At 47.1% G+C, this 12,126-nt stretch overlaps 1 protein-coding gene across 2 annotated transcripts; it reads right to left on the bottom strand.

Annotated features, from left to right (window-relative positions):
- Positions 1-373: 373 nt before the first annotated feature.
- Svbp (small vasohibin binding protein) lies at positions 374-6,155 on the bottom strand. Of its 2 annotated transcripts, none has more exons than XM_021161026.1 (3): positions 5,978-6,155; positions 5,435-5,584; positions 374-776 (listed from the first exon to the last, which is right to left on the bottom strand). In XM_021161026.1, exons 2-3 carry the CDS (start codon positions 5,546-5,548, stop codon positions 690-692), a joined length of 201 nt encoding a protein of 66 aa, XP_021016685.1. In that variant the 5' UTR covers positions 5,549-5,584; positions 5,978-6,155; the 3' UTR covers positions 374-689. The 2 variants fall into 2 exon arrangements, with proteins under 2 accessions (XP_021016685.1, XP_021016684.1); XM_021161025.2 differs by lacking the exon at positions 5,978-6,155 and adding an exon at positions 5,681-5,900.
- Between the last annotated feature and the right edge of the window lie 5,971 nt (positions 6,156-12,126).

The raw sequence follows: 12,126 nt of genomic DNA, 5'->3' as shown, positions 1-12,126 counted from the left end.
AGAACAGGTTGCTGTCAACCTCACAGGTACCGGCTTGCCTCTGCCCCGAGTGCTGGGATTTAAGGGCATGCTACACCGTGCCCCACTCTTTTTTTTTTTTTTTAAGACCTATTTTATCTCTCTGTGTGTGTGTGTGTATGTGACTTTGTGTGGGTATGTGTGTGTGAGTGTGGTACCCAAAGAGGCCAGAAAATGATGGATGCCCTGGAGCTGGAAATCAGGTGGTTGTCAACTGGGAGCTGGGAACCGAACCTGGGTCCTCTGCAAGAGCAGCCAATGCTCCTGACCACTGAGTCACTCCTCCAGTCCCACCTACTTCATTCTTTGTTCCACTTTCTGGGAGTAGGCATTCCCTCTAAAGCAAGAACAAACAAACATTTCTGAATTTTATTATTTTTAGGGAAGACACACAGTTTCACAAGAAACAATGATTTTTCTCAAACAATAGAAAAAAGGTCTTTTTTGAAAAATCCACTGTCTTAGATGAAAAGTCTACCCAGCAAGCACTGGGGCAGTTCTGAGAGTAGAAACCAGTGTGGTGGAAGTTACTTATAGGAAGTTCAGTGCAGAGGTCTCCACAAGTCCTGATTAGTTCTGTAAGGCTCCATTGGGCCAGCTCAGGGTAACAGTGGGAATGAGCTCACAGACAAAGGCAGGCGCCAGTTCCTCTGCCGGGGATGCAGGCTGGCTCACTCCCCAGGCGGCTGCATCTGCTTACAGAACTCATCAAACTGCTGCTGCTCCAGCTCCGTCATGACTCTGTTGAGAGCATAGATCTGAATAGAGAAACAGACACATTAGCAATGGAAGCAGCTGTAGCCATGCTAGGACTGTATCAGGAGGGGCCTGGTGGGCAGGGGCCAGGACAGGACGGCAGCTTCCACCCAGGGACTGAGGAGAGATCACAAGGAGGCACGGGGCTTGGTCTTTCTGAATGGTCCCTGACAGCTATGAGGGAACAGCACAGGGTCAGTTCTGGGAACTTGGAGTGTGTTAATGCAGAGTATACACAGGAGAGCTGGGGAGCTAAAAGGACAGGACTGTCTGGGCCTTAAAGCCACTCCAGGGAGTCTGGAATTTCACCTGCAGCTCTAGAGAGCAGCAGACATTGGTATGCAGGGACAACTTGACTATCTGTGCTTTGTAAAAGATGTCTGGATGCCAGTAGGGGCGGTGGACAGGGGGAGTCCAGGGAAGAGGCAGTGGGAGCATGGCCTGGCACAGGTCATTTACTAGGAAGAAAATCTTGAAAACACTCTGACCCCCATATATGTGCCACGTCACACACATAAATGTAGTAAAGACAAATGTCTCGGAATAGAGAACCAGTCACAGAATATAGTGTCTACCACCAATTTAAGAAATAGAACTTGGGGCAAGAGAAATGGCTCATGGTTAAGGGTACTTGTTGCTCTCGCAGAGTATCTGAGTTTGGTCCCAGCACCCACATGGTGGCTCACAACTGTCTTTAACTTCAGTTCCAGGAGATTCTATGCCCTGTTCTGGCCTCCACAGGCACTCACATGCTGCACAGACATGCACACAGGCCAAACACTAATAACAATAAAGCTATCTGAGAGGCATCTGGCAGGTGGACCTCTGTGAGTTTGAGGCCACTTTGGTCTACAAAGTTCTAGAATAGACAGTGATACATAATAGAGCCCCTGTTTCAACAAAAATCTTGAAAGGCAAAAAGAAGGATAGAACTTGGGGCCAGAGAGAGAGATGGCTCAGCAGTCAGGAATGCTGCTGCTCTTACAGTGGGACTGGGGTTCAGTTCCTAGAACCTATGTTCCAGGGATACACACATACATATACATAAATAATAGTTAAAAAAAATCTTAAAGAAAAAAAAAAGAGGCTGGATGCGGTGACTCACATCTTTAATCACAGTACTCAGGAGGCAGAGGCAGACAGATCTCTGTGAGTTCAAGGCCAGCTTGGTGTACATAAAGTGTTCTAGGCCAGTCAGGGTTATGAAGAGAGATCCTGTCTCAAAACGAACTAAAATGAACTTGAAGCCAGATATAGTAGCACATGACTAAAAATCCAGAAATATGCAAAATGAAGTGACTTTTTGCTATCCTATGAAATACTACTCAGGAGTACACACTACAGAGGTAGTGAGTTCATATAGAACAGCAATGGGATAATTAGCATAAAATTTAAGTAGTCACGTGAACACGCACATCATCAGAAGTAGTACTGGGGCTTCCAAGTTACTGGTCTATTTCCTTCTTCCCCACTCCTCTTTCCTTCCTTCCTTTTTTCTTCTTTTTTGAAACAAGGCCTCACTATGTTACGCAGGCTGGTCTTGAACTTATGTACTTATCGAGCTACCTCAGTCTCCCAGATGCTGGGACTACAGGTGTGTGCCACTAGGCTTGCCTTCAAGTTGGGTTTCTTAGGCTGAGTGGAAGATATGAAGGTGTTTATTCTTCTTTAAACCATACGTGATTACATTTATACTTTATATTTAAAAAGCATAAAAGCCTCTGCCTTGTATGTCTGATCTTGCCAGTCTTTGTGATCTGCATGTTGCTTTCTGTTCTGGGACTGACAGGGATATTATGTAGCATTCTAGAGACCTCCCAGTCAAAGAGGCATAATGGCAGGAGAGAGGGGACAGTAAGCAGGGCAAGGACAAGGTTTAAGATGTCCAGGGTACCTGAGGCAGGGAGTGAGACTCTGGGTCTGCAAGTCTTGGGGTCACAGCAGAGCTACGATAAGCACAGATAAGCCACTTCAACTCCAACTGAGACTCCAACCCCAGGCACGCCTCTCAGCTCTCCTGCACAGCTAACTTTCTGCAAAGACATAGCTTTGTCCCTTCCTTCCCGAGGAGGTGCTGCACATTCCTATGGAAGATTCCATTCCATTCCAGGGAACACAGACAAAATAGCAAGACAGCTTTGGGGAAAGCAAACGGACTGGGCTGGGCGTAGGCTCAGTGGTAGAGCACAGGCGCATACAGGCTATGGGTTCAAGCCCCAACCAACACCATAGAAACAAAACCAAGGGGCCACAAAGTAAGAAGCACTGCTCTGACCACAGGCCTGCCCTCGGGAACAGCTGGACTCTGGTCCCAGCACTTATTCCAGAAGGATTCCCAAAGGATAAAGGGGAAACAGTAACACCTGCTTTGACATTTGCTCACACATGTGCAGGCCCGCCTCAGGCTGACAAGAGGAGCTACAGGTGGCAGCTGCTGCCAGCATGGACATCCAGTCTGACATACCAGCAAGCAAATTACGGACACAACCAGCTGGTCCTTCTAGGTCCACATGGTGACTCCAGGTCATGATCATTGCTGGTTATCAAACGCCGGCAGCGTGCCAGGCCCTGTGGTAAGTGCTTTACCTATGTAATTTCTATTTCATCTCTTCATTACCCTGTGAGGTAGATCCCACCACCTTCATTTTACCAAAGAGGCATCGAGGAAGGGATGTGCACAAGCATCCTTTCCCAGATCACCTGGGAAGAATGCATGGAAGCCAGATAAGTAGATGCTGGTAAGGACAGAAACAATGCCCTCCACGTCTAGCTTTCAGTGTGTACACAACAGTTTGGGGGTGGGGGTGGGGCACTGTTTCTTACAGCACCCTCAAACTGCCTGCTAAGGCACAAAGCAATTAAGATCAACAGCTTGGGTCTGGGGAAAGCCATGACACCTGTGTCCACAGAAGGGAAGGTTTCTGAAATCACTAAGACTACTGGAACACATGCTCCAGGAAGGCAGCACTCTTCTCTGTCTTGGCAAGGCATGTGTCCACACACTTCTGCCCACCCACAGCAGCCGCTGGATGGTTATTTAACAAATGGATCCAATAAACAAAGCTTGACAATATCAACTGTCAGACCAAAAGGAAGAGGACATGTCTTGCACTGTCAACAGGAGTGCCAGCTTGAGGAATCCTCTGAAAGCCATTTGCCAATATCTAGAAGAAATGATTGGCACCGGTAATTGCTCTAGTCAAATGCCTGACAGGAATCCTAGCACAGGTGCCAAGGAAGCATCTAAAAGGGTCTCCCCCCGCCCCCAACATACAAGTGTTTGTAAAAAGCAAAACTAAGTAATTACAACAACCCATAACAGGAGGAATGGGTAGGCATCCTAAATGAGGTGGTCCGGGGGCTGGAGCGAGCGCTTCGTGACACAGAGCCCTTGCTGCTCTCCCAGAGGACCCTGGGTCCACACACGGCACCTTTGTCAGGTGGCTTATAGCCACCTGTAACTCCAGCTCCAGGCATCCGATGGGCTCGTGTGACCTCCAAGGGCACCTGAACTCATGGTCACATATCACCACACACATAATGAAAAACACATCTTTTTAAAAATATGTTTATAATGTAGACACTATAAAGAACAAAGAAAAACGGATTCTTAAGGGTAGTATGACTATCTCTAAAATGCCATGCAAACAAAACATACTCGCACAGGTAATGTATTCATCTATTTGAATGGAAATGCATTCAACAAAAGGGCTTAGCCACAGAGAGGGAGAAAAGGTATAGGACAAACAGTCAAAGGAGATGTCACATTTCTATGTGGCTTTATTTATCTTAGGAAAATTCTAGGAAAATGCGATACTACTAACCACTACCAGTCGGAGAAGCTGAATACGCAGGTGTTTCCTGTACTTTAAATGTTCTCACAAGCACACACAACAAAGAGGCAGAACAGACCAGCAAGCGCTTACCTAATACTGGATATTAAAATACTCGTGTCTGGATGTGGTTCCTTAGCCATGTAAACATTTTAAAGCCTTTTATCTTTAAATGATTGTAAGTGTTGAGAGAACAAAGAAGCACACTGGTGGGCTCAGAGCTTGGGCCTTTACACGGTCATGAGCAGACACTTAGATCTGCTGTTGCTGTCGCTGGGGTGGTGGTGGTGGTGTGTGTGTGTGTGCCACAGCAAGTGTGGAGGTCAGTTTTATGTAGACCTTCTGTTCTTCCGCATATGTATGGATTCTCAGGTTGTCAGGCTTCTCCAGTGAGGACTTTTTCCATCCCGCCCACCAACTAGATACTCTCTGCACCAAATGCCCATGTGTACCGGGTCACGGGTCACACTGGCACTTCATGCATTCTCCTTCATTCATTTGTTCATCTCCTCCCACCCTGATCCCTCTCCCACCCATAGCTACCTTTTTCTCTTTTCATGCATTCCTCAGATCACTAACACAAAAGCTTTGCTCAGGAGGCAACTGGAGACCCGGTCCAGGTTGGGATTCTGACACTAACTAGGTATGTGACTCTGGGCTTCCGCTTCACCGTTTGGGACCTGGCTGGCCTCTCTCCCTCTGGGACCAGTGCCTGGGACAAGCAGGGACCCCTAGTAAAGTTTCCTCTGCTGTTTTTTTTTTTTTTTTTTTCTTCCAGCACCCTCTCCAGCTCGCTCAGGCATACAGAGCTCCCTCCTTCGTCTCACCTCTGCTCTCTGTCTTTGCTTCAGCTCCTGCTGGGCAGATTTCTGCTTAGCCTTCTCCACTCTGAAGGCTGGTTCTTTAACTTTGGATTTTTCTTTCCGGGCAGGTGGATCCATGGTTTGGCTTCTGAATGCTTCTTGGTTAGCTCTGACCTGATGGTACAAAAAGAGAACCGCTTGCTAGTCCTTTCTCCCAACTCCCTAGCTTGGCAGGTGAGGCAGGGTGCCCTGGAGTCCCACTGCCAGCACCTTGCTGTGCGTTCCTAGTCGAGTCTCCTCACTTCTGAGTCTCAGTTTCCTGCACAATGGGACAGTAGTCATTTCCTGGCCATTTCCCTACCAACCCCGGGTGAGCAGCAGATGAGAAGGCCCGAGAAAGCAGCTCCAACCCGGGGGCGTACGGTAGGGCCGGGTCTCAGAGGCCGAGGGGCGAGCCACTCGGTCCCCGGCAGCCCCCTCTGCCAGCCCCGCCCGCCCGCTTGCCTGCTCGCCCGCCCGGCCCCTCCGCAGCAAGATGGCGGCTCGGGGGTCCGTGCGATTCCTTACCCGGCCTCGGGCTCACGGCCTCCGCCACGTCGTAGACAAGCCCCCACGCGGGGTTCACCCTAGCTTTCCCCCTTCCGCGGGACCGCAGCGCCCAGCCCGCTGCCCTTGGACTGGGCGGGGCGCGCCGGGGAGGGCGGGGCCGCGGCCTGAGGTGCCCCTCCTGCAGGAGCCACTGCGCGCGCGCAGCGAGCACACCTGGGCGTGGCCGGAGCGGGAGGGGCGGGATCGGAGGCGGGTAGGGCGGGGCCTGTGGTTGGAGGGCGGGGCCTGGGGCAGGGACATTCTTACAAGTAACCAAAGCTTTTCCGGGCTTCTAGTTTCTGGGACAACTGCGAGGCTTTGAAAGGCAGAATCTGATTCCTGTGGTTGAAATTGGCTAGCACTGGAATTCTGAGCATCAGGTTCTAAATCAAGAAAGTCAGGACTGCTGATTGCTTCCTTCTTGATTTATAGATCTATAAGGAGGATCAAATGGAATCCTGTTTACCACAATGCTTTGAAAGCTTTGAAAAAAATGATCTATCTGTCTATCTATCTATCTATCTATCTATCTATCTATCTATCTATCTATCTATCTATCTATCTATCATCTATCTATCTATCAATACAGGGCCCCTAGCCCAGTCTGGTGGTGCACATCTTTAATCCTAGCACTGAGAAGGGGGAGGCACAAACATCTCTATGAGTTGGAGGCCAGCCTGGTCTACATAATGAGTTCCAGGCCAGCCAAAGCTACACAGTGAGACTCTGTCTCAACAAAACAGAACAAATTCAGGGCCTAGAGAATGTGCTAGGCAAAGCCTTCTATTACTGAGCTATACCCTCAGCCGGACAGAAATTGTATTAGTTAGGTTTTCCATTGCTGTGAAAAGACACCATGACCAAGGCAACTCTTATAAAGGACAACATTTAATTGGGGCTGGCTTACAGGTCCTGAGGTTCAGTCCATTATCATCATAGCAGGAAGCATGGCAGTGTGCAGGCAGACATGGTGCTGGAGGCCAGAAGAGGATATAGAATCCCCTGGAACTGATATTAAAGACAGTTGTGAGCTGCCATTTGTGGCAGTTGTGGGTGCTGGGACCAAACCCAGATCCTCTGCAAGAGCAACAAGTGCTCTTAATCATGAGCCATCTCTCTACATCTTGTTCAGAAGGCAAGCAGGAAAAGACTGTCTCCCACGTGGCTAGGAGAAGGGTCTCAAACCCCAACCCCACAGTGACACACTTCCTTCAACAAGGCCACATCTCCTAGTAGTGCCACTCCCTGAGCCAAACATGTTCAAAGCACCACAGGAATCAGAAGTATATTCAGTCAACACACACACACACACACACACACACACACACACAGTGTGAGAGGTGGGAGTAGAGGGAGAAGGAGGGAGAGAAACAGCGAAACAGCCCCACGGATAATCAAAAGGGTGTCAACTAAAATTTCTAGCTATCATTTTCATTTGTTGTTAGCAAGAAAGGTGTCAAGGAGGAGGAAGAGCCTGAGAAGTAACAATAGCTGCTTCCCCTGGGGCTTCCTCTGCTCTAGGCAATACTCTGAGACCACTGCATTGTTAACTCCCCCGTTCCTCATAAAGATATGTGTACCAATATGATTTCTAAACAGGAACAGGCATGGAAAAGTTAAGTCCAAGATGACCCAGCTAGTAAGTGCTAAACAAGCATTTTAGACAGAATTCAGAAGACACTGGCCTCTGGAGACACATTCAGACCTGCTTTTTAGTCCCTCTATCACCCTTACTCCTAGCAATCCAGAGGGAGAGGCAAATGCGTCCCGGTGTGTCCAAGACCAGCCTGGTCTACCTAGCAAATTCCAGACCTGCCAGGGCTACCTCCATTGGGAAGCCTCCATGGGCACTGAGGTGCTTTCAGTCTACGCCTGAGTTGTTACAATCTTCTCAGAGTCCAATCCCGTACTAGATCTCAAAACCTTAAAGCTGGACATAACCACACGAGTGTGCACACACACATAAACACACACATTACCACATGCTTCCATTTTTAAGAGGTATCAAAAAAGAAACATAAAGTGGAGCTTGGGGGAAGGGGGAAGGAGAGTTATTGTTCAGTGGATATAGAGTGCATTCTACAAGACAGAATTCTAGAAATCTGATGCATGGCGATGTTCATAGTTCTGTAGGTAGACTTTAAAATGACTAAAACGGGGCTGGTGAGATGGCTCAGCAGGTAAGAGCACCCGACTGCTCTTCCGAAGGTCCTGAGTTCAAATCCCAGCAACCACATGGTGGCTCTAACAAGATCTGACTTCCTCTTCTGGAGTGTCTGAAGACAGCTACAGTGTACTTACATATAATAAATAAATAAATCTTTAAAAAAATGACTAAAACGCCATGCCTATAATCCCAGGTACTAGAAAAGCTGAGGCAGGAGAATCACAAGTTGAAAATGTCAGCCTGAGCTACATATAAAATGATTCCAAGATCAGCCTAGGGCAAATTACTGTGAGCCTGTCTCAAAGAAGCAAGAGAACTGGGGATCTAGCTCAGTGGTAGAGCATGTGCCACGGTGCTCAGTGGTAGAGCATGTGCCACGGTGCTCAGTGGTAGAGCATGTGCCACGGTGCTCAGTGGTAGAGCATGTGTCACGGTGCTCAGTGGTAGAGACTGCAAGTTCAATGCCCAGTACCAGAAGAAAGCAAAACGTAAAACGGCAAAGGGTTTTTCACCCCAGTTTTAAAAAATTGACTCAAACCATTAATTTTAGCAATTTCACTCTGAAGGAGTTGTCATAAGTAAATGACCAGAAGCAGCTCTGTCTATAAAGGGGAAGCCTGCAACAACCAGCATCTTCTCATCAGAGTTAAGATGAATAAATGGGGTGCAGAGATGGCTCAGTGGTTAAGAGCACTGACTGTTCTTCAAGAGGTTCTGAGTTCAATTCCCAGCAACCACGTGGTGGCTCAAACTATCTGCAATGGGGTCTGATGCCCTCTCCTGGTGTACCTGAACAGAGCAATGGTGTAATTTTATACATAAAATAATAAATATCTAATTTTAAAAAGATGAATGAATGGGCTGTTTTTCAGCACTCAGGAGGCAGAGGAAGGTGGATCTTTGTGAGTTCAAGGGCAGCTAGGTTTACAGAGTGAGTTTCAGGACAGCTAGGGTTACATAGAGAGATCCTGTCTCCCAACAGAAGCAAGCAAACAAACAAAATGGATGGAAAAGTAGCTATAATAAAATTCAAGACAATCATTAAAATAGCACAGGAGATTTATGACATAATACAATGCTTTTCAGATAGGCAGATTCCCTAGAGCATGATAACCAGGCAACCTAACCACTTCAGAGGGCCCAGATTCAGTAAGAGACTCCGTCTCAAAATATAAGGTGGAGTTCAATTGAGGAAGACACTTGACATTGGCCTCTGGCCTCTACACATACACACACACACACACACACACACACACACAAAACCATACACATGCATGCATACACACCCACACATGTACACACCATTACTTTAGTATATTAAAACTTAAAAAGCCACAAAGAACATATATTGTCTAATCACCGTATTTTTTTTATATTGTTTTAAAACAGAAAGTGGCTGGGCAGTGGTGGCGCATGCCTTTAATCCCAGCACTTGGGAGGCAGAGGCAGGAGGGTTTCTGAGTTCGAGGCCAGCCTGGTCTACAGAGTGAGTTCCACAGAGAAACCCTGTCTCAAAAAACAAAACAAACAAACAAACAAACAAACAAAAAACAGAAAGCGGGAGAAGGCACAGCAAAATTATTAATAAATCTTGTTTTATTAGTAGGGATTACAATTGTCTTGTTTAAGCTTTCCTGTATTTTGTGAATTTTTACAGTGGATATTTATACTTCAACAACCAGGAAAAAGTACCAGAGCCAAGCGCTGGGATGAGTGTTTGTGATCATAGCACCCAGGAGAACCTCAGTGTAAGGCCAGTGTGGAGTATGCAGGCAGACTCGCCTCAAATAAAGGAGAAAAGACAATAAACGTCCTTTAATAGCGCCTTGTTCAGGAAACCACAGTTATGTAGCTGGAAGTCCAGACCTCTGTCAATAAACCCCTTAAAGCAAAGCATGGTGGGCCTGATTTTGTAAATGGCTGTACTACCACCACTCACGAGGCAGATGCAGGAAGGTTAGGAGTTTGAGGTCAACCTGGATTATGTAGTAAGATACTGTCTGAAAACAAAGCAATTAAAACTCGGGAGAAGGGACATAGACTGAGTTATGACTCAGTTATGACTGTCAGCAGTTAGATAGGAGACGTAATCTCTAGCATTCTAGGGTGAGTACATGTGTGGTTGTTATATATTCAGGTTAACTAGGAGAGAGAGCAGTTGGAGGTTTCCTAATACGAATGATGATGATGATGATGGTGATGATGATGATGATGAGAGAGAGAGAGAGAGAGAGAGAGAGAGAGAGAGAGGTGTGCTGGAGATGAAACACAGAGCCAAGTGAATGAATTAGTGCAACCCACCTCCATGCCCAAAGCAAAGTGTAAGACAAGTCCTTTAGTGCAGGATTTACAGAAGAAGATCTAGGAGAAGAAGAGGGTTTCATTCGTCCGGGGAACCAGTGGGAAATCTTGGAGGAGTTATGTAGTAAAGCTGGCTCAGGGCTCCTCCCGTGGTGCCTTACCTACAGTGAACTTTAGGGATGTCCACAGGCCACGAGCCTTTGCATAGAATCTCAGACAGTAAGCAAAAAAGTTTCTGGGGCTCTACAGCTTGCTGACAAGTCTCAGCTACACTTAAAGTGACAGCTCAGCCATCAACAAGGGACACAGTGCAGGCCACCACTGGAATCTGCTAGATTTGAAACCCAGTGATGACTGAAAACGGAAGCCCCGGGGACTTCTGAGTGACCAGTGCATCTTTATAAAAGTCCACGTGCATATTTGGTGTTGCTGTGAGTACAATCAGTATGAAGAAGGCAAGTCAGTTGGGGAGGGTGTGACGAGAGAGGAGGGGCGGGAAGCAAGTTGGCTTGTCTGGAAGCATATATCAAGGTGTAGCCGGAGATAAAAGCCGTGGCCGATTGGCGGGTATCTTGAAACCAACCTTCTAATTTTTAAGTCAAAATTTAAAAGTTAGTGCACAAAGGGATGGGTTTCTTGGTGGCAGTTGCATATGTGCACATCATTACACTTTGTTCTTATTCATTCTTCCACCCAGTGTCTTCTCACACACTCCCTAACCCCTTCTTACTGCTCTCCCTCCTCCCCAATGCTCCTCCCTGTGCTTTCAAATTGCCCATATTACTTTACTCTCCCCTGGCCTTTTATGGTTTCTTTCTCCTCTCCCATGGTCTCCTTTTGACTTTCATAACCTACACGTGCTTACACACACACACACACACACACACACACTACACACACACACACACACCACAAACCCTTAAACATAAATCCCACATATAGGAGAAAACGAGTCTTCCTGAGTCTGCCCTATTTCCCTCAACATAATGGTCTTCAGTTCCATTGATGAAGCTTCTAATTTATGCTTATTGGGAAGTACAAGAGAGCAAGCCTTTATTTTTAAAAAGGAACAATGGAATCAAAATTTAGGAGTCATGGTTGTCACCAAGCACTGGGGGAAAAGAGAGTTGGGGAAAAGGCGGCAGTAGACCGGTCCCTTGCTTTTGGGGAGCCTCCTTTCTGAACGCTCGCTTTATCAGGGATGGGCAGACAGGGCGTTGCTTGTTTGTTTATAGGGACAGTCAGAGGCCCTCTGTGGGATAGACAGAGAGAGCCCTTGGCTTTGAGACTCTGGCATCAGACTAGAATATGAACTTTTTGCAGACCCATCTCTTGAGATCTTCCTGGCACTCTTGCCCAATGTCAGACCACCCTGCCTGTGGGGAGCCCAGTGTTCCCAGGTAGGAGGCTCCAGCTCTGCCGCTAAAGGACACAATCTCCATCCCAAAGGTCAGTTCTCTCCGGTCTCTTTTCTTTCCTTAGTCTGTTTAGTTCTTTACATTTCTCAGGATCCTCAAGTTCAGTAGGGAAATAATCTTTCTTTTTACAAAGATCATCTTAAAGGACAAAATGGAACAATGGTTAGCTGTCACTTAGGAGCCTCAAATCCAAGTTACCAGGGTGCTGGGCGGGTTCTGTCTAAGACTCTACTTATTGTCAC

The sequence above is a fragment of the Mus caroli genome, chromosome 4 (genome assembly GCF_900094665.2).
Source record: "Mus caroli chromosome 4, CAROLI_EIJ_v1.1, whole genome shotgun sequence".
NCBI lineage: Eukaryota > Metazoa > Chordata > Mammalia > Rodentia > Muridae > Mus > Mus caroli.
Note: the sequence above shows the minus strand (reverse complement) of the source record. Positions and strands in the feature narration are given on the sequence as shown.